Source organism: Epinephelus fuscoguttatus, linkage group LG5 (assembly GCF_011397635.1).
Source record: "Epinephelus fuscoguttatus linkage group LG5, E.fuscoguttatus.final_Chr_v1".
NCBI classification, from domain to species: domain Eukaryota; kingdom Metazoa; phylum Chordata; class Actinopteri; order Perciformes; family Serranidae; genus Epinephelus; species Epinephelus fuscoguttatus.
Window position 1 is genome coordinate 42,906,956 of NC_064756.1, and position 22,947 is coordinate 42,929,902.

A 22,947-nucleotide genomic window follows, 5' to 3' on the forward strand; every position below is an offset into this window, starting at 1 on the left:
TTTACAATCAGAATGCATTGTGTTGGTGATAGGCTGTTACTCATGATTTGGGCTAGCCTCCTTAGCTCTAGTTTGTGCCAAATCTGCAAAGTTGCAGGCTGGAAACTGGCAACTACTCACATTACACTATATAGTAATTCGTATACATAACAAGACAGACTCTACAGCCATTCTAATGGCTTTGTAATGATGTATTTAGGTTCATTACCTGCTAAACATCACCATGTTAACATTGTCTTCATGTGCATGTTACCATGCTGATGTTAGCATTTAGCTTAAACACCACTATTTACCAAGCAGCCTCACAGAACTCTTAGCGTGGCTATAGACTCTTAGATTTCTTCATTTATGAAAAAAACTGTATGTAATGATTCTCAAAACACAATTTTTTTTTGTTTGATTTATGAATTGCAGAGCTCCTCTTATTAAATCTTAAACAGGGGGCGCCCAGTAGCTCACGTAGTGAAGCAAGCTGTGTCCTTGCTGCAGAGGCCGTGGATTCGATTCCAGCCCACGGCCCTTTGCTGCATGTCGTCCCCACTCTCTTCCCCTTTCACCCTGAGTGTATCCTATCCATCAAAGGCAAAAAGCCAAAAACAAAACAAAACAAAACTCCTGAACAGAGTGCCTCAGTAATGAGTCCTAAAACCCAGAAATGAGTTAGCATTTCAGCACTCGTCTTGAAGTCGATGGATTTTTTGTTAGACGCCTGAAATGTGCTCTGTGGTTAACATAAGCTTAAGACACTTTCACATTTTGTTCTACGGTGTAAAATACATCAGTAAATACCCTACCTGTTTATTATGAAGCCTTTATGTCTTAAAAATGCTGTTGCAAACAACTTGACACTACAGAACATCATCACGCTGAACATGGCTTTACAGCCATACTGTGGGGGCAACGTTAAGATATGGTTTCATAGTGGAGTTCGTTTATAGCTTAGCTTGGGTTGTTTAATTTTTTCCTTCTGGCGATACATTTAGGCTTAAAAAAATCATAAAAATGGTGTTCATTGGTGAAGATTATCTTGCTGAACAAAATGTGTAGGTATCCATAGGCTTTTTGACCCCATGGATGACTTTTTATTTTTTCACATCATTCCTGGAGCACTCTATACATCCGTCATCTTTTTCTTAAATTTTATATAATGTAACACATATGACAAAAAAAGAGAGCACACCGAGTCACTGGAGATCAGCTTTAATATCTCTAGTTAGTCAGAATAGAAGCTTACAAAGTATCAACACGTCCTGTACAAAAATACTCTACAGATTAAACCTCAACCCTAAAAAAAAAAACAGAAATAAAAAAGGTAAAGAAACAAAACACAAATCAACCAACACAGTATCTGCAATCTATACATGAATGTGACTGAAGTACTGATTCAAATGCTCTAAAACTGAAACCCTTGTACAAACACTGTATATTAAATACAACCTCCAGCACTGTATATACATATATGTATGGATCATTGTTTCATCATGATCAAGATCATGCTGCTGAAGCCTCTTACATTCACTCAGCGTACATTGCACTCCTTCCTGAGGAAACAACACACACACACACACACACACACACACACACTGTTCACCAACATGCGGTGCAAGAGTGCACACAGGAAATACACACACCTGTGGAAATATCATAAGTTTCTTTATACTGTACCATTATTTCCAGTATTGCCCTCAGCTCATTGTTCTCCTGCCAGGAGTCAAAGTAAGACTGAACATGAAATGTCAGTGTAGGAGATATCACTCAGTGGTATGCTATCAAATTCATTAATGATGTATGACTCATTGAAACAGAATGTCGTGTGACAGTTGTATCTGCTTGTTACAGCAACAAAAAGCCAAAGCTGGCCCGACATAGTCATTAAAACTGGCTTTTCATTAATGTCTGTATATAAAGGGCTGTTTCATACATCATGGCAGGTATTTCTGCAGTACAGCATAAGGCAGTGTCACACAGGGGGTCAATGAGTCTCATTTTGCTCATATAATACAACCAAAATACAATAAATACTGTTTTTATATTTTTGGGAAGTACACTCCTAAAAGAATCAGTTCACCCCAATTACAAATATTCATATTTTCTCATTCGCTCTTTTGGTATCCCTCCATGCATATATTGGTTTTGATTTGTCCAAGGAGGAGAATCTCTGTCTCTGAGATTTACCACAATACAGTGGAGGGGACTGGCACATTCCTTTGTGATGCTCACAACATTGAATATTACAGTTTACAAACCAAGTGTCAGCCATGCTGGAAGCTCTGTAAAGCTGTACTTAATTGTGCTGTCCCTAAATGCTAGATTCTCACCATGACATTGCTAACATGCTATTGTTCGTCCAATATGTTGTATTTTTATCATCTTAGTTATGTTAGCACGCTACCATTTGCTGATTAGCACACAGCACAGCTGAGGCTGATGACAATTGCATTAGTTTTGCAGGTATTCAGTCATAAAGCAAAGTATTGGAGATAGTGGCACCTCCAGAATTTTTCATACACATAGGTGTGGCTAGATGCGGCCACTGAAAATCTTGGGGTGGCACACTAAAACCGAAAGTCATAACTGAATTTCAGAAATTCTATTATGTGGTTGAAGTAGCTGAAAACTATGTTAAGGGATAGCATACTGATATGCTTTTGATTTCTAACAACAACAATCACTTCTGGGTAGAAAAGTAGCAATTGATTACAGTTGTGGAGACATGTAAAATCAGCACACTTATTGATTTCTGTTGTCATTTTCAGCTGTAACTGTAACGTCTGAGGAGATGTAGTTAAATGTGGTGGTCCAACCTACCTGATGTTTTTGCTGTGCTTATTTTATGTACTGTTATCGTCTTTGATCAACCAACTCTATCAGCACAAAAGCTAAACAATGTACTGCTGTTGATATGGCCGCAACAAAAATTTTGGCCACCTGAAAGTGTACACTACTTTTGAATATTTCCTCCACTTTACCTTCCACATTGCCCACGCGTTAGACCAGCAACTCTGTGTTCTGCTACATAAATTACTGTTTTTATCAGTGGACTCTTGTGGCTTTGATATAATGGCTTCAGTTATCTGTTGGACAAGATTGTCTGTCAGCAAGGTGAAGCAGTGAAAATGTTCTAAATATAGCGTAAATTGATATTGATTTTTTTTGTGTGGGACTTTTTATAGGTGGCTAAAAATGAACTAATTGAGGCAGCGTTTGTTCAGCGACATTTAATTTTAACATATGTGACCTGAGGATGTTATTGTAAATAAACATTGCTAATCAGTCTATATATTATGGGTATAGAGGTAACATTTTGAGTTCAACAACAATCCTGTTTTAGTGTATTCTTCAAATATGCTTGTTGTCCCTTTCCTTAAAAAGACAAATCTACAGCCCTAATTTGAAGGAGTACATTGATTGTAAGGAACAAAACATTAACTGGGAACAAGCCAAGTTTGACCCTTAGAGAAACCACATTAAGAAAATACCACTTTAGGGCACTGAGACCTTGAGGAACAACATAGAACTGCTGTGATTTAATATCAAAAATTTTGGACATTTGGAGATTTCTCTAAGGACTGCATTTTTCTGTGATGGGATGGCGAGTTCTGCTGTTGTGGAAATTGCAGAGGTGTCAGCGAAGAACTCCTCTGAGGGCCCTAGGACTCAAGTTTGTGGTTGTAAAGTGTCATGGATTTCATATACAGTGAGGTTAATTTGCAAAAAATAGACTCACTACATGTAATGGTTACTAAGGGGCCCACATCATCACATATGAATACAACTGGGAATCCACAGGAGTCTCAGCTTTCCAGTCATAACCAATTTATGCAATTTTAAGACTGTTTAGGAAGCCCAGTTTGCAGACACATTCAATACACCATTTTTAGAATAGACGCAGATAACACATTTATCCTGCATAAAAAACCTGCATGATATTACCATAAAGAGGGCATGGCTGTAGAGGGGAGGCTTTTGGGTACCCATAAAAGCAATTTTGTTTCAGATATCTTGAGGTTAGAGGTCAAGGAACCCTAGAAAATGGCTGTGCCAGTTTTTCCTTAAGAATAAATTTGGAGCATTATTAGCCCCCTTCACAACAAGCTAGCATGACATGAGCTATTTTACAGGCTGACAATAGCCTCTGAACCTACTGTAATAGTCACCCATATCTATGAGGCTAAAAAAAACCAAAGAAAACAGATGGACGACCATTTAATGGGCTAAAAACATCCAAATCAGGTGACAAATGTCTGAATGAAATTTAATGGCAATCCATCCAACGGTAGTGGTGGACATGCCATTGCTGGAGCTATGTCGCTAGTGTGGCTAAAAATTTAACAGCAACTTCAATTCCTTAATTAATAAAACAAATCTGCACTGATAGATAGCACTACAGCTGGATGAAAATATAACACATTTTTACAATTTTGGGTGAACCAGCCTTTAAATCTGAACTATTTGTTGGGAACCTTGGAATCATGTTATTTTACCTCTCCAATAATTAGGAGGAGTCATAGCCCAGTAACAGCTGAAACCAGCAGCCTTACTGCGTTGAGGATGAATCACTGTCCACTGACATACAAATAGATATAAAGATTTACATTTATAGAGAGCTTCAACAGCTCATAGTTTGGAAGTGGGAGGAGCCAGTCGGCACCCAGGTAACAACAAAAAAATGCTAAACTGCCTGACATGTAAAAAGGGAGAATGGAGACAGCAGCTAATGTGACATTAACATGATTTTCATGATATTTCTACGACTGATGTGTGCTACAAAATTTCTTACATTTTAAGTTGCATTATCCTACTTAGAGTACAGAGACGTAGTGGCTCCATATGTGACATGAACCTCCCCTTGCATGTCTTAGCGGACTACATCCCTTCTGTTGTCACATGTCACACACAGTCCACCTGCACTGCCCACATAACCTGCATCCTGAGATTTGATCACATGTGGGCTGAATCAAAATAACAAGAATGCTCATCAATACAGACACAAATCAAATGTTAACACCAGATAACAACTCTTCTTTTAAATTTGATTGTCAGTATTTGCTCAAGCCAGGATTAAGAGTCAAATCCAAATACAACTGCAGTTTTAAAAAGGACCGTTGCCTCTCAGCTGCTGTATTTGTACATGTATGGACAGTGTGCATGTAGACCCTGATGGCAGTGATCTCTTGGGCAGTGATGATGATCCCACGGCCTTCACCAGGAGAAGAATGGAGTGAAGAGACAGAAAAAAGGAGTGGTGGAAAACAAGTGTGCACATCAAAAGAGAGGAGACAGAGGCGCAGAGTTGATGAAGGGAGACCATGGAGATCAGACGCAACAGGAAGAGGCAGAGGCGAATCAGTCAGCACCAAGAGGAGGAGAGGCAGTTACAGAGAGAGGAGAAAGAAGAAGAGATGACACTCAGAAGTATAGATGAGGATATCACTGCTGACTGAGAAACACCATTAAAGTCTGGAAAAAAGATAAAGGTAGCACAAAGAGAGCAACAACACCATCCATAGGTATAGTAAAATGAGAGTCTAACTAGATCTTTCCTCAAAATACAAAATAGCAGTCATATTACAAAAGGTCATTTATATTACTTGATACTCAGCAGGACGTACTATTCACATTTCTTTACAAAACCCTATTTACAGTATTTTCCATTTGATTGATGGTATACTGGATCCTTTGAGCTCCATCTCATTATTGCTTAAATGATGTCAAAACGTAGATGTTTATCATCTAACTAAAATGATGCATCCTCCCCTTTTGACAGTTGGTGTAAATGATGTTGTAGGCTTGTCCACCCTGGATCATGAATATACCTCCTCTTTCTATGATACATACTCAGTTGCCTTCCAGAAGTGTCCAGGGTGAGACAGCCTGCGGTTCAGTTTGGGGAGCCTCTCCAACATGCCTGCCAGCTGGGGGAAGGTCGGCCTGTTGTCTGCCTCGGTGGCCCAGCAGGCAGACAGGATCTCCTGTTAGGATGGAAGGAGGAGGGTGTTTCAACTGCGGTTTCCATTGACCAATAAGTTGGCCATACACTCAAAGCTCAGCTGTTACTGTTTGCATCCTCAGCATCCACTGTGACTTTAATGTACTGAAGTCTACAGAGCCCGGCAGGTACCACAGATGTAACATTTAGACACTTTCGTGTACTAATTATTACGGGTGTAACAATACACGTATTTATATTGAACGGTTTGGTACAAGTTACAAGTTTGGTACACATTACAAACATGACAATATGTTAAACTATCTTATGACATTTGGATAATAAAATATATAGTTTAAGGTGTAATATCATCAACATAAACCACCGCACACTGAACTGAATAACTGTGATTTTATAAGACCTGTGAGTGCTCATGTGATTCTGTTGAGTGAACCTGAAGAAGCCACGGGCGAAATGCGTTGTTCACTCTTAATAAAACTACAGTAATTCAATTCAGTGTGCGGTGGTTTATGTCAATGATTTTATATGAGATGTTCCTGCGGCCAACCAGCACCTGGTCCTTGAGACTGGCTGTGCAGAGGGAGCTCTGTTTACAGTTTAAACTGTGTTTAGTATAATGTTCTCAGTGTCACTGCGCTCAACAAGGCAGCGATGGAACAGGCAACATACTGTTTGTCCTCCCACCCCCAAACCAGAACATTCTACTCCAGTGAGACACACTGGAAGGCAGTTATGCTAAGCTAGCTCATTGCAAGATGGTTAGTTACACCATTACCAGACCAGAAATACAAGATCCTCAAAAAAACCTACAGGTCTAGGACTATAAATTAAGAGGGCGTTGGCAAGAAAAAAAACAAACAAACAAAAAAAAAAAGGTAATGGTATGCCACATCTGCTACACGGCAGCAGGTCACATCAGTGGGGACACTACAAACATGTCAACTCATTTACGTCGCCTTTACCCCAGTGTCTCAAAAGGTTGAACTAAACGAACACACGGGGCAACACATATGCTACAAGCTAATGTTATCCAGGCAGCATTTAGGCAGCCATTCCTAACTGATTCAAACAGGGCAAAATTAATCACAGTGGCAACTGGTACATTTATAGCTGCTGATATGAGACCCTCCCTGTTAGCGGAAAATGTAGGCTTTACAAACATGCCTCATGTTTTTGAGCACATTGCTCCTTCACAAGACCATAATCCCTGCTTTGTGCAGTAATACGAAAAACCCAGATTATGATGCTAGTTTTAATACATTTAAAAATTTGTATTTGTTTGCACTACAATACTACATTTAATTTTTTATAAGGAGCTGTTTTGTTTTATATTCTGCTAAGAAGACATTCCAGAAGATGGGTCACTGAGGTATATATCCATCATTGTTAAAGTACAAAATACATCATATTTTATGATGTAAGTTTTAATAAATTAATGAATTAAAATAATATGAAAATAAGAAAAAAACCAAGGAATATTTTCTGGCATTTCTACTTTTTTGCTGTATCAAAATTTTACCATACCGGGACCCCACTGTGTTGTTTTCACCCAAACCATGAATTTTGTGAACTGTTATTCCCCTACTAACTACTACTACTAGTTGTAATAACAATAATCATCATCATCATAATAATAATAATAATAATAATAATAATAATAATGATAAAAATAATATTGCACTGTGCCCAGAGAGGAGTCTGCTTACACTGTTGACATTCTTGCAGATTAAGTTTCCAAGAGACAAGATGTTATGGTCAATTTATTACATGCTGCATTCAAATATATTATTCTCCAGATAGAAGCGTCACATTGTCAGTGTTAACATTAAAATCATTGATTACCTCGAGAAGAGCTCTATCAGTTCTGTGATTAGAGCAGAAATGTGATTGAAGTGTATCATGGATGTTGATGAGAGTTAAGTGATCTATGAATTGCTGATGTAGGCCTACAATCTTTTCAGCAATTATGCTGAGGATTGGAATATTGGAGACTGGTGCGTAATTATAACCTATGGAAAGGTCTGGATTAGGTTTCTTTAATAATGGTGCATGCTGACCATGACAGTGTTAACAGAATGCCTTCCCTCTGACCAAATGAAGATTCTCTAGCTCTAAGATGGCAGTGGTAATGTAAATCCATATCCAGGTTGAGTCCCTCCCTTACTTGGGAGTTACTGTACCACTCTATAATCTATGAAATGCACTCACCGTGACCTCTTTGCCCAGGTTGGCCTCTGCAGGCACCTTCTTAATGCCCTCATTGCTACCAATTAGCCAGATTTTAGCTTCCACAGGCTGATTGGTGATTGGCCAATCTCCAACCTGCAGCTCATACCAGATTGTGCTGAAAATGACACAACACGAAAAACGTGATTAGGAAAACTGTGATGACAGCAAAACCACCTCACATGCCATAATCTTTTACCATCCATCTCTGTCCATGTCAAGTGAGTCAAAGCAAATGTGCCAAATGGTGTATGAAGCTAATGGAAATACACTGTGAGGTTAGAGAACATGTCTGGCTGCATATGTGAGCTGAACTTTAAGCTTACACAAAATGGTTTAAGGAACTCTGCTTTAAATGTTTGTGAAGGAAAAGTACAGTTTCAATGCCACCTTTACTTCAGAATCTAGCATAAATTGAGTATCTGTTGATTAACCTGAGCAGGCTGTTTAAGTGTAATCAATCAATACCCAAATGCATAAACGTCAGCAGCTTTGGAGAAAGGCAGCTGGTCCTCATCGACCTCTGGACTCATTTTTCGAACAATCTCTGGAGCAAGGTAGTAGAGCCAACCCTGTGGGATCCGCAACACATTCTTTCTTCTAAACACACAAATACACACAACTTGTGAAGACAGTGACCCCGGCTTATCAGAGATATAGATCATTTATACAGAGACATACAGATCAGAGTATCATTTCTTTCACTCCTACCTGCCTTCTTGCACCACTCCAGACATTCCAAACAGGCCAAAGTCTGTAATGACCACCTTGTTTGTGTCGCAGAACACGTTCTTAGACTTCAGATCCTTGTGAATGATGCCTTTGGCATGCAAATAACCCATTCCCTGTGAAAGAGATGTATTTCTCAAGAGTGGAAGATGAGTGGTAGCTGAGGGTGGACATTTTTATTAACATCATGTTACAGTAAAGGCCAAAAGTGTACATTTGTTGACTACCTTTTTAACTAAGTGTTAGCTTGCTTTGCTACGTTAACATATTGTTAAATTCAGTGGAGCCCAAGCTAGCTTATGATTCAGATCTACTCATTCTAAAAATGATTTATGATTTCTTATGATTCATAGACACACAAGTACATATTCTGCAACATTTAACATAATTCTATATTAATTTAAGCTCCATATAAAGTGAATAAATGTGATTTTTCCCAGCTAATGTTCCACTCATCTGCCTTAATGACACAATTTACATATTTTTACAACTGCTGATTTATTAAATTGGAGTTCTATTGAATGAAAGATGGCACCAAATTTAGCAGCAGATTTCAGTATTTAGTAGTAGTAGTAAAATATATACCTAAAATATATATCTATATACAGGCAATAACTTTATATGATATGAAAGAGGTACCGCAAAACTAACATTAAACAACTGATTCAAGGTAACATTATGCTGCTGAGTTTAGTAGGCTGAGGATGCAGTTTGACAGGGAGAGACAGGGATATCATGCACTGATGCTGAGTGACATTCTAGGTGTCATTATCTCTCATACATTCTGAATTAATACTTCTCAGCTCTAAAAAGTCTAAATGAGTCGTGAAGGGACAGTGGATTTTATTTGTTGAATACAAGACAATCTGGTATTATACACTACAGGTGGCAACGTACTCCTCTCTGTAGGATGGAAACTGTACCGTTGGTAACAACAACAATCCCTTTATGTTCTGGATGCATGTTCAACACACTGTTTTTGAAGCCACAAATTTAGCTTAGTCTGGTTTTTGGTAACATTACAGACGTGGACAGCATATATCATCATGTACCATATACCCTGGTGAAATTCTAGGAAGGTATGAAGATACGGTACTAAAAATTAGATACCACCCAAGCCCAACTCAAAGTCATTTCTTTAATAAAAGGACAATTGATTGAATCTAAATTCCTTAGAGCGCTCTTTTGTCTTCAGCTTGCTTCCACAGCATGGGTGTTAAATTCTTATGGAAACAGCCTATTTCAATTTTCCTTTTCTTACAAAATATTTTCAAACAACAAACCAATGCCATTTTAAAACAGTTAATGTTGAGGGCCAGTATTTTAAAGTAAAATATTACAGAGAATTAAACCTTGTAAGTATGTATGTATGTATGTATGTATGTATGTATGTATGTATGTATGACTTTATGACTGTATATGTGTACAGATCTGATAGGGTTGGATCTGTTTACAAGTCACTGTATCTATGATAAACTACATTCCTATGATAATATTAGGCTTTGATGAACTTTAGGTTCTTGTGTGATTTTCTATAGATTATCAGAAATCATCATGTATTGATCTTGAAATGGTAGTTTATATCTTTTTATTTTGGCCTTCTCACACAGCTCGAGTGTTGCTTACCTTTACAATTTCCTGTGCAATCTGTCTGGTTTTATTGATGTCAAGCATGTGACCTCTTTCTCTTACAACAGAGTACAGAGTCACACCTTTACAGAAACTGCAGAGAAAACACATGCAATATTCTTACAAACACTGAGTTCACAAATCTACATATATTCACCAAAACAACATCTCACAAATGAAATATAAAGAAAGTATAAACACACATTTGTTTCTGGAAATGAGGGAACAAAAGCAGGACTGAGGTGTGATGACTTATGCAGCTGTACCTAGTAATGATGGCGAGGTGTGGTGGAGCCATGCAGGCGCCCATAAAGAGGACGACATTCTCATGTCTGGTCTGCCTGTAGTTCATCACCTCCTTCTTGAAGAGCTTCAGGTGATCCTGGTTGTTGCCATCAATCTCCATTAGGCGAATGGCAACCTCACCGTGCCAGCGACCCTTATGCACCTTCCCCCAGCGACCCTGTACAATCACAATGTGTCAGCTCTGTTGGACCCAAATGTTGATACATTATGTTTCATACTAAGATTAAGTGTGCCTGTATTCTGTCTCTGTCTTCACCTTGCCAATAAGTTCTCCCAGCTGCAGCTGCTCATACGGGATGTCCCACTCCTGCAGGTAGACGCTGGTCTGGCTGGCCTTACGAGAGATGGGGCCCCTCCAGCGGCCAACTGCACCGCGACGGCATATGTTAGAAGGCAGGTCCTCCAGCCCATCCTCATCAGCCTCCTCAGTGGAAAAGCTCTTTTTTCTGCCGCACTGGTCAGCTGCTTCCTCATCCTCAGCTGGGTAGTCTTTCTCTGCCTCCTTCTCCTGAAACAAATAGAATAATTAATTAATTCATTCATTCATTCATTTATAACTGATTTTAGTAAAACTTCATTATAAAGAAGTGCTTAAGGGGAAAAGGATCAAATCAACAACAAAAGCAACAGGAGAAAATAAGAAAACTTAAACAGAAGTTGGAAAACGTTATTTAAAGTTCATACAGTGATACAAAATCAGCAGCATGGACTCGTTGGGTGCAGTGTTACAGCACAAATGGATCTTTTCAGGTCTATTGTGGAGTCTGAGTCAACTACCAGACTTTATTTATATTATTCTTCAAAATACATTATTATATGCATCATTCTTTCAGAGCCAGAGGGGATGTATTTTTGGTGGTTGAAAATACTTTCCTGCCTGAGAACACACCATGTAAAAGTTCTTCTGACTTCCACTGCTGAGAAAATATGGCAGTGACAGAAAACATAAATATGCTTCACAACAGTACATTAAAAAGTGCTGTAAACCTCAGAGGCATACCATTCCTATGAATAACACAAGCAAATAACTTATCATTTTCACTTCTTCTTTTCAGTGATGTAGTAACTCACCCCTCCTTGCTTTACTGCAGTCAGCTGTGTCTCAGTGATGGCCACCTGTGACACTCTGAGAGAAAACCCACAACAATGAGCAACTGACAAAAATTATTTCTAGGGTTATTAAGTTCTACTAGTACTGTAAGATATTCTAGAGTATACTTTTACAAGTCAAATACACTTACACTATTCAATTTCAATTTTATTTATAAAGCCCAATATCACAAATCACAATTTGCCTGACAGGGCTTTACAGCATACAACATCCCTCTGTCCTTATGACCCTCGCAGCATATAAGGAAACCCCCCCCCCCCCCCCCCCCCAAAAAAAAACCTTTAACGGGGGAAACTACACTATATATACACTATACACTATATACAACCCCAATTCCAAAACAGTTGGCACACTATATAATATGTGAATAAAAAAAATGCAGTTATTTGTAAATCCCTTTTTACCTATATAATGAAATGGATACAGTCCAAAGACAAAATATTTAAACTAAATATTTATACTAAACTATGTTCAAACTAAAAAAATGTTTTCAATTTTTTTATTAACATATACTATTATTATTATATATTTTGTTTGTGTAAATAATCTTGTTCAGTTTACAATATATATATATATGTATATATACATATTTATTTAAGTTCATGTTTGTTAATAATTCCTGTTTATTTAACTCTATATTTGTTAATACTAATGTTTAAATTTCTTATATTTTCACGTATCTTTCCTCTCATGCAAGGAGCAACTGTAACATAAACAATTTCCCCTTGGGGATCAATAAAGTATTTCTGATTCTGATTCTGACTTATTCTGAATTTGATGCCCCCAACACATTCTAATAAAGTTGGTACAGGAGCATGTTCACCACTGTGTTATATCACCTTTTCTTTGAACAACATTCAGTAAGTGTTTGGGAACTGAGTACACTATTTTTTGAAGTTTTGAAAGTGAAATTCTTCCCCATTCTTGCTTGATATACAACTTCAGTTGTTCAACAGTCTGGGGTTTTGAGCTTCATAATGTGCCACACATTTTCAATAGGAGACAGATCTGGAGGCAGGCCAGTCTAGTACCTGCACTCTTACTACGTAGCCATACTGTTGGAACACGAGCAGAATTTGTCTCATTGTCTTGCTGGAATAAGCAGGGACATCCCTAAAAAAGATGTGGGCACTAACACACCTCCTTATCATCACAGATGCTGGCTTTAAATTTTTGGTCCTTCTCCTCTTTAGCCCAAAGGACATGACGTCCACGATGGACTGGTCAGACCACAGCACACTTTTCCTCTTAGTGTCAGTCCAGCTCAGATGAGTTTGGGCTCAGAGAAGTTGGCAGTGTTTCTGCATGTTGTTGATGTATGGCTTTCACTTTGCATGGTAGAATCTTAACTTGCATTTGTAGATGCAGCTATGAACTGTGTTTAATGACAATTGTTTTCCAAAGTGTTCCTGAGCCCATGGAGCAGTATCCTTCATACAATCATGTTGGTTTTAATGCAGTGCCATCTTAGAGGTCTGCAAGAATATATTGACTGATATTTGTTTTTAACATCAGCACATTGATAAGGATCCTTTAAAATTATGACTTGTATGCAGTGAGGACATTTAACAGTGTACAAATTAACTTGTTGGTGTGGAGACACTGTTTCTAAATTACCTGGTACACATCTTTGACATATCTGTGCTGACATTTATCAGCTAACGCAATGGCAGTTCTAGCACATTTGGTGCCCTAAGTCCTTCAAACAGCTGCCAAAAGCTACACTTTACAAGATCACATTGAACACAAAGAAGGAGTGCCTCGCAGTGTAAATCAATGCAACCTCTGTGAGCTGCCGTTTGTTTGTATTTTTTTTTTTTTTTTGGGAACCCCAAAAAAAGGTGTCTCTATTATTTAGTATACTTTGCTATGTAGTTATGTTGTTGTGGCCTCATGTAATATTTCAAAATAATAGTAGTATTAGTATTAGTAAAAAATAGTAAAGATAGTAATAGTAAATTTTTTCTTTCTTCCCCCATCTGTGGCGCCCTTCATGGTGGACATCACCCTTGGCAATCACCTATACTGCCTACACCATGGGCCAGCAGTGAGCTGACGTATATGTAATGAGGTAAGCTTATATCAGCCAATATGTTGCTTTCTCTTACCCAGACTCATGGTAGTTGCCAGAGTGTTGAACAGTAGTGTATGTGGCTGCAGGAACATCTGTTGGAAAACACAACTTAAGAATACAGCACTACAAGAGTAATTCTAATCATCCAAAAATGCAACATAAAAATTAACACGTTACTTTATGAAATCAGATCAGAGGATGTTAAATGCAAAACCAGTTAGAACACCTCCAGAGAGAATAAACCTTACATCCTCAGCTTTGTGGATCTGTGTGTATGCTGCAAAACAATGAGGTAAAGCTGTCCAGTGAGGGTCAAGGGGCTACGTGACAGTACTTTCTCTGATCTCTGATCTTAAGTGTCAGTGTTGCTTAACACAACTTTGCTATCATGTTATCATCATAATTTATGTTTTTATGACCACAGTGTAGTACCTTGAGAATGTTTATTGGTTTACTGATAGTAGTTATGATTCATGATTAAATCTCTATCCGATACTAGTTTCAATTTCTGGCAACAGAAACTTAGACATATTTAAAGCTACCCTTGGTAACTTTAATAAAATATAACTTTTTGTCATATTTGATGATCTGTCACTACATCCAGACAGTATTACATGAGACAGATAATCTACGAAAAATGGCTTCTAATGGCATTTGCAAGAATCCAACACATCTAAATAAAAACAACCAATCAGAGCTGAGGAGTCTCTAACGCTGCTGTCAACCTTGCCAATCACTGCCTGTGAACTGCAGTTAAACTGTCAAACTAGGCAGCTCTGATCAAATATGAATCAAAATTACTGGATTGCCTATTTCTCACCTCAAATGTTTTCAGAAACAAACATACAGTTGATAAGTAGTCAAAACTAATGCAGTTTAATCCAATAACCCTCCAATGCATCCTCCCATCATGAAGGTTATAATGATCATTTTTTGTTGAAATTGTTTTAGAAAAGGCATTAATCAAACGCCATAGCAATTTAGGAAACTGCAGTTTGTGCTGCTGTTAAACTGGACTGCATTATACAGACAGGTGTTTCTGATATTTTGTCCACCCGATATATATCAATGACAGCAGACTAAATATTATAAAAATCTCACAATATATATAATACAGTGAGTGTTTTTGAACAGCATGTCTCCTGTTAGTTGCCTCAGCTCAAACATACTGCTTCAGGTTGTTCTCACAAATTTTTCGTGTCTTTTTCTATAAAAGGCAGCGCAACCAAATTTGTACATATATCACATATTTTGAAAGGCTGCAATCATGTGACAAATGCACTGACAGGAGTAAACAAGGAAGCAGTTCCGAGCGCTTGTAAGGAGGCAGGTTGGGGCAGTGGATGGGTCACAAAAAAACTGGACTTTCGCCTGGAGTTGTGTGCTCAGATCCATGTGAACTTTCAGTGAAGTTTGAGTAATTTTAAGGTACATCTTCACCATGTTTCTTTTCCTACATCTAACCTCCACAACTGTACGTTAGCTACGTGCATGTTAAGGATGTAATGTCATCCATGGGACACAAATTTGTAAGATACCATACAAACTGTTGTGCATGCATTTTTCATAGGATATCAAACAAACCGTTCTATGAGAATATGCTGGCTGCTTCCATGGTACATAGCTTGTGCGTTTGTGAGTGATACCAGAGACAGGGTGCCAACCTGGGAAGTTGAAGCGGCTGTCTCGAGAGCCTGGCGGTGACGGGTTGGGTGGAGGGGTGGCACTGACACTTGGGGGGTTATTCTGTTGGAAATGTGCAGGAGAGGAAGGTGTGGAGGAGGTGGCTGATGATGGGTTACTGCTGGAGTCCAGCTGGTTTAAACTGGGAATAGGCTCCTGCTAACACACACACACACACACACACACACACACACACACACACACACACACACACACTCATAAATATACAGTATATATAATGGTAAGCACCTTCTAGTGATACCATTTATTTCCCTGACACTCAGTTCTACCTATCTAATCTTTACCTACAGCATTACCTTGAGAATAAAATCAGCAACAGCAGTCTGGAACAAAATTCCAAACACATTGTAATAGAAAAGAAACATGTACTCACCCTTCTGGTTATTGCTTTTGGTAAAGTACCAAACTGCAGTGGGATCCCTGCTGTGTGATCAATCCGGTTATTGATATCAGATGGCACTGATTCTGCCCTCCGCATCCTTGGCACTACAAATCACAATAAAACATTAGCTAATTTTATAACACACTGAATATTTAATGATAAGATACACATTTTCAAGTCTGTCTTAAAACAATACACAAGTGCCTGAAGGAGACCAGGGTTGGTTGGCGACAGCTATAATTGGTCCTTCGAAGGTCACAGAAATAAACTGTAACATCAACATATGTGCTTTCTTGAAGTGCACCTCATGTTAACATCTGAGATATTAGAAATGTATTACTTCTAGATAATAGATAGGGTAATCAGCTACATTTTGAAATAAGATCTGAAAGTCTGTAATGAGTGATGGTGCCTGGCTTACATTATTTCATCACAAATTTGGGTCAAACATGAGCAAGTTGATTGGCACATGTCCAAAACAACAGCTTGTTTGTGATCACATGACTATTATGAGGTGCAAAAGTCAGATGGAGGACAGGAAGTAACCAATCCATACACTGTGTGAGCTGGATATAGGGGAAGGTGAAAACATTAAAGAGCTGGATGAACCTGCAGACAGCCAGTATCAGAATATTGAAACTTTCGTTGGATGTGATTCATACAAAATGAAGAAAAGAAATTTTTCCAACAACTTGATCAACTTGCCTGGTCTAGACACTATCGTCGTACAAAAGGACTATCACGATTTTATGTGCATTTTGGTCCATGACTGAACAGACTTCTTGCTTGTTTTTAGTCGGGTGAGTAAATGTGTTTGAGTATAATTTTCTGTTCATAATTATATTTATATTATTAAATTAATATATTATTTATATTATAATTAACTGTTCAAATAGTTTCTATTGGTTACTTCATTTTGCAACTGTAACATTTTAACATCGTGCCAACCAACCCCCATGATGGGGTTGGACATTGCCAAACATGTCAAAAATTAACAAGGCATCCTGATAATATGATAATATGATAATCACATCCTTGGTGTATTACCTGTGCTGCCATGCATGCCTGATTCTCATGTTAGGGCACCATCTTGTGGTTACATTTAAACACATTAATCCAGAAAAAAATCTAATTCTAAAATAATTTCAAACACATTGTGTCAAAACTAAATAATAACACAATATGTTTGAAATCATTTTAGAATTAGATTTTTTTCTGGATTAATGTGTTTAAATGTAAAACTAAATAATAACAGGCACTGTCGCCTCACAGCAAGAGGGTTCCTGGTTTGATCCCAGGAGGGAGCCCTTCTGTGCAGAGTTTGCATGTTTTCCCCGTGTCAGTGTGGGTTTTCTCTGGGTACTCCGGCTTCCTCCCACAGTCCAAAGACATGCAGGTTGGGGACTAGGTTAATTGGTAACTCTAAATTGTCCGTAGGTGTGAATGTGAGCATGAATGGTTGTTTGTCTCTATGTGTCAGCCCTGCGATAGTCTAGTCTGTACCCTGCCTCTCGTCCAATGTCAGTAATTGGTTGTCACCAATTAGTGTTTCCTTTCAAGTCAAGTTTAACTGTTATTATGTATCAAAATGCATCATGTTGCAAAAGCAATTGATTCAGATTGCAACCTTGCCTTTTGCAATGCACTTTCTCCCTGCCTTGGGAGTGTAGACGAGAAATATTGTGGCAGCTGTATTCTAAAACATGTTCTGCTACAGGAGAAACTAGATCCTGTATCCTAATGGTGACCAATTCAACACAGTGCTGTTGAAATAAAAAGACACTGATAAAACAAACTAGTCTGTGTGCTGTCCTTCGCCTTCAACCACAGAAAAATGAGCTGCCATCACTGTGGTGGCTTCTTACTTGTAAACCCATTTGTATCATTTTGATGTATATACAGGCCTGAATATGTCCAGGAGATCCTGTAGAACCTGTTACATGCTGACTATATTTTCAATGAAATGCAGTTGAAAAAAAGGTAATTATCTAAAAATCATGAGGTTTTATAGACAACCAGATGTCTTTACACTGCAAGTCACCAGGAGTGCACTTTGGGCTCTTATCTTTAAGGTGCGCACAACACAGAGCAACATCCTGGCAATTCAATTTAAAAAAAGGATGAGTGAAAGAAAAGAAATATTGTTGAGCGTTGCTTACATGTGAGAAATGATATCCTACATGAGGGAGCATCTTTGGTACATTTGTTGTGGCACTTTAACCTGTGAACAGATAGATATGACATACCCTAATAAGACCACAACAAGTAGTGCTATATTCAAATACAGTGGGGGAGGTTATATTTACAGTCTCTTACTTGCAGTGTTTGCACTTGACACCAAACATCATGCTCTTGTGACACACTTGGCACGTCTGGGAGAGCCAGGACTTGGTTGAGAACCTAAAAAGAAAGAAAAAAAAACATTTCTTTATCATAATGACACTATCTTCTAACATTTCATTTGGATCAATTCATCTAATGCCCTGAAATTCAGTGACTGTAGAACTGAATTTAGTATCTAAGTACTTTACATGACGAGACTGAAAATCTTTGGGGCAGCAGTAGCTCAGTCTGTTGGGACTTGGCTTCCATCTTCCCAACAACAGCACAGAAAATCTATAAAATCAGTACAGTTTCAAGGTGGACACCCAAGATTAGAGTCACCAACTTTTTGCCAAAATATTTTCCCTTCTGTTCCTGAGATATGACATTGAATAATGGCCAGAGAGGTGTTTAATCCAGAACATTATGATGTCACAGTGAAGTCGAGCTTTGGCCTTTTGGATATAAAATGTGTTAGATTTTGTCATAATTGTCATAATACAACATATTTTGTGAGGTCCTGACCATTGACCTCTGAGGCAATTGGGGGATGAGGAATGGGTTGCCTATCTCTTCTACCCATGCTCAATGCCATTTATTTTTGAGTCCTTTATCGCCTATCTGGACGTTTTTCCCGGGTTTCATTAACTTACTTTCCATCATGATGAGAGTGTCTACGGCATGAGCTCCACTAGAATCTGAAGTTGGCTCTGACCCAAGTTTGCCCCCCCATCCATCCATCCATTTTCAACTGTTTATCCAAGGCCAGGTCGTGGGGGTAACAAGCTGAGCGAAGTACTCCAGATGCTGCTCTCCCTCGCAATAATTTCAAGCTCCTGCTGGGGGATCTCTGGGTGTTCCCAGGCCAGACAAAATATCATTCATTATCACTCCAGCATGCTCTGGGTCTGCCCTGGGGCCTCCCACCAGTTTGACATGCCTGGAACATCTCTAACGGAAGGCGCCCAGGATCCTGATCAGGTGCCCAAACCATCTCAACTGGCCGTTTGACGCAAAGGAGCAACAGCTCTACTCCGAGCACCTTACCCTATCTCTAAGGCTGAGCCCAGCCACCCTTTGCAGGAAACTCATTCTGGCCGATTGTATCCACAATCTCATTCTTACGATCATTACCCATAGCTCATGACCACAGGCTAGGGTTGGGACATAGATGGACCAGTAAATCGAAAGCTTTGCCTTCTGGTTCATCTCTCTTCACTATGACAGTCCAGCGCAGCACCTACATCACAGTAGACGCCTTGCCAAACCGCCGATACATCTCACAATCCATTCTACCCTCACTCGTTAACAAGACCACAAGACAGTTGAACTCCTGCTGGGGGCAGTAACTCACTCCCAACCCGATGTGTCCAGTAGAGCTGAAACAAGTGGATTCATTGCTTAGTCAACAGACAGCACCCTGAAACAGACAGACACAGATAGAGACTGCTCCACCATGTTGACCTGCAGTTGAGCAGCTAAGAGCCAGATGTTTCTCTCAGGAGCTGATGAAGACTGAAAGGAGAGATAATGATAATGTTGTGGGATGTGTTAATAAGCAGCTGTCTGCTGTCACATCTATTTAAATGGTGAAAATAATACTAGTCTTGTGTTTAAACCTTGTTTCCACCACCTCCAGTGGATAACACTCAAAGAATGTAGGTTTAATTAATCATACTAAGTCTAATGTCAACCTGCCCGACAGCAGCTGTTGGCGCAGACAGGCTGACGGACATCAGCTTTATGTAGCTCTGCTAGTTGTTGTCTTTTACTGTGTGAAGGTCACAAAACACAACATTGTCATTCTGTTTAACTTAAGCTGAGTCACATTTAGAATAAGGGAAATATAACCAGGAAATTTACAGTGGGTTTCTGGGGAAAAAAAGGCCACAATATGCAATTCAAATCCCCTACATAATGCAGGCAGCTGCTGAGAACAGATTCATAGTAAATCACTCGCTGTCAGTAAGATAAACAGACTGAATGCTCCACATTGTTCAAATTCCTTCTCCTCACAGATGCACTGGTTCCACAGTGGTTTACATCAGAGAGCTCAGTGTGAATTTGGATTCACTCCTCTCAGAGTCACACTGTCTATTCCAGTCACACTCGCATAGGGAATTTACAGGAAACCACAGTGATGACACTGGAATGTCAGTCAGACGGAAAAATTCCACAACAGTATGTGAACGTGTTTGTTTGTAGAAGCATGCAAAAAACTGGTCTTTTCTTTCATTTCAAACACTGACCTAAACTATTAAAAAAGTATTAAATCTTTGAAAAACAATTAAAGAACCATTAAAGGGGAACTCCCCAGTTTTAAAACGAAACCTACAGCCTCGTCTCTGCCCAACAATTCAGAACTATCACTACATCAATTTAAGTATAACGTTTCTCTCACAGGCCACACTCAATAAAAATGTTGTGACACAATAACCACAGTGTCCACAGCATTGTGTGCATGGACTTTAACATTCTCCTGTGAAGTCTTTTATTCTAAACTAGACAGGAGGGGTATAGGGGTGACAGTAACTGACCTGTGTGTTACAGCCAGGCCAATGTCTCTCCTTATTGTCTGAGGGGAACTCCTGTGCATGGTCACACCTGTGAAGAACATTAGAACATAGTATGTCAAAAACACAATAAGAGAAAATGGGAAAATGAAAGAGAATCACAGAGGCACCAAAGGACAATGGGCCTCATTCACAAACTGTGTGTATGTACAAATCTGTGCTTAAACTGTGCGTACGATCGTTTGACGTACAAATCCGGGATTCATCAATATTTTCTTACCAGAATTTGTTCTTACTCTTACTCTAAATTTAGAACTGCCTCAGACCACCATAATGATCACCCACTCCCAACAATTTCTTGTGCCATGAAATTACGCATCTGTGGCCAAAGGCAATTGGTTAATTGGTAGCATGTTAAAGGGCATGCAGGGTATATAAACGATTCTGCTTCACCTGAGCAAGTGTTAAGATGGCATATCTAGCCTTGCTAGAGGATACTGCAGCCCGTGCCCTGAGGAGAGAGCACGTATTCAGGGACCGACACAACATGTTCGAGGAAAATGATGAATGGCTTATCAGTCGTTTCTGATTGCCAAGGCGTGTTCTACTGCAACTATGCGAGTCTAAGGCTATTGCCTGAATATATCAAATTCCAATATGACTTAGTACTTCCTTCATTCATGAATCAACTCTAGGCAAGCAGTTTCCTTGTATGGAGAAATGGGGGTGTGGCAGTGTGCAGGTGTCATGAATCCCACGGTGATTTTGCGTACGCACTTATTTTGTACGCAAATTAAGAACATTTACACGCACATATTAGTGAATGAGGCCCAGTGAGAGCAGGAATCCAGGCAGGTATCTGTTATGGGCACTTACTCTCCAGAAGGTTGGGTGTGGCAGGCATCATGTATGGGGCTGAGGCTGGGACAGGGCCAGGTGTTCGGGCGGACAGCAGGGGAGAGCGCAGCGCTGAGTCTTCAGGACTGTACCCATAGCCATTGATATGAATTGCACCCAGCACTTTGTTCTTCTTACAGGTTCTGCAAGGAGAGAGAGCAGCTTACAGCTACTGTATACAGCAGTTCACTTCAACCTGTCATGCGGTGACAGCTCAGCTGCTCAGTGCAAAGTGCTGAAAAAAAGAACTGTTATGTCATTGGTAGCAGGTAAACCATAGTGTAACAGTCAGGAATAGATATGGTTTTGATTTGTCTTCTTTCATTTGTATATGTGAAAGTGCCAAACTACATTAATTCAGAGCCCTGACCTTGGAAACTGTGTTGGACAGTACCCACAACTTAATGACAATTTTGTTATTTGCAGTTTTACCAGCTGTGGGGCTAGAATGTAAAGTTTTTCCTGAAGGAAAATGGAAGGCCATGAACTCAGTTAAAATCAAAAGTTTTAATCCGCCAGGGAGCATGACTGCCACTTTGTAAATTAATTGGATATTTGCCTGTTATATCATAAAATAGCTTATGTGCAAAGCTGACATTTTAGGCTGATGATGACACTGTAAGACACTGTGGGCCCCTGTGTTAATTCCAACACAAAGCATTACTGCTAGTTTCACACTATCACAGTTGTCATTTTCACAGCCCATGTTTTGTCACTAGCAAAGGTTTCTGTGGCCATCTGTGGGCCCATGGCTGTGTAGGTCTTAAAATGTGGTGTGGTTGGGTGCATTGTTGGCATATTGCTATTTTGAGGCAGCCGAATGTGATTGTGCCATTGACCAACAAAAACCTGTTCTGAAGTCAAAGAAGTGCCTACATCGGAGGGTGCAGACACAAACTTGTTGCACACACAGGTATGTATAAGTAGCAGAGATCAGTGCAGAGCTGCAGAGCTGCTGTCCAACTATCTGTGTGCATTTACACGAGGAGCAGCATAACTTCATTGATTATTTCAGAAGCTAAAAGTTTAGTTCCTTTTTCTCTGTCAAGTTTACAACTACAGTTCTTAGTTTTGTTGCTCAAATATCCCACAGTTTTTGCTGCA

General features: G+C 39.2%; 1 protein-coding gene across 4 annotated transcripts in view; it reads right to left on the minus strand.

Moving 5' to 3' along the window:
- Positions 1–1,184: 1,184 nt before the first annotated feature.
- Positions 1,185–22,947, minus strand: part of LOC125889079 (kinase suppressor of Ras 1-like) — a 109,656-nt gene continuing 87,893 nt past the window's right edge. For 2 of the 4 annotated variants that reach the window (XM_049576756.1, XM_049576761.1), the window contains 16 exons: positions 21,823–21,986; positions 20,971–21,037; positions 18,428–18,511; positions 18,271–18,332; positions 16,103–16,215; positions 15,690–15,867; positions 14,060–14,117; positions 11,912–11,966; positions 11,097–11,348; positions 10,801–10,997; positions 10,532–10,628; positions 8,888–9,021; positions 8,645–8,776; positions 8,159–8,294; positions 5,839–5,972; positions 1,185–5,200 (listed from right to left, as the gene is read on the minus strand). In XM_049576756.1, the coding sequence (XP_049432713.1) occupies positions 5,113–5,200; positions 5,839–5,972; positions 8,159–8,294; positions 8,645–8,776; positions 8,888–9,021; positions 10,532–10,628; positions 10,801–10,997; positions 11,097–11,348; positions 11,912–11,966; positions 14,060–14,117; positions 15,690–15,867; positions 16,103–16,215; positions 18,271–18,332; positions 18,428–18,511; positions 20,971–21,037; positions 21,823–21,986 (1,951 nt within the window). In that variant the 3' untranslated portion in view covers positions 1,185–5,112. Of the gene's footprint in view, positions 5,973–8,158; positions 8,295–8,644; positions 8,777–8,887; positions 9,022–10,531; positions 10,629–10,800; positions 10,998–11,096; positions 11,349–11,911; positions 11,967–14,059; positions 14,118–15,689; positions 15,868–16,102; positions 16,216–18,270; positions 18,333–18,427; positions 18,512–20,970; positions 21,038–21,822; positions 21,987–22,947 lie in introns of all 4 variants that reach the window. The other 2 variants (XM_049576759.1, XM_049576760.1) reach the window with 2 other exon arrangements.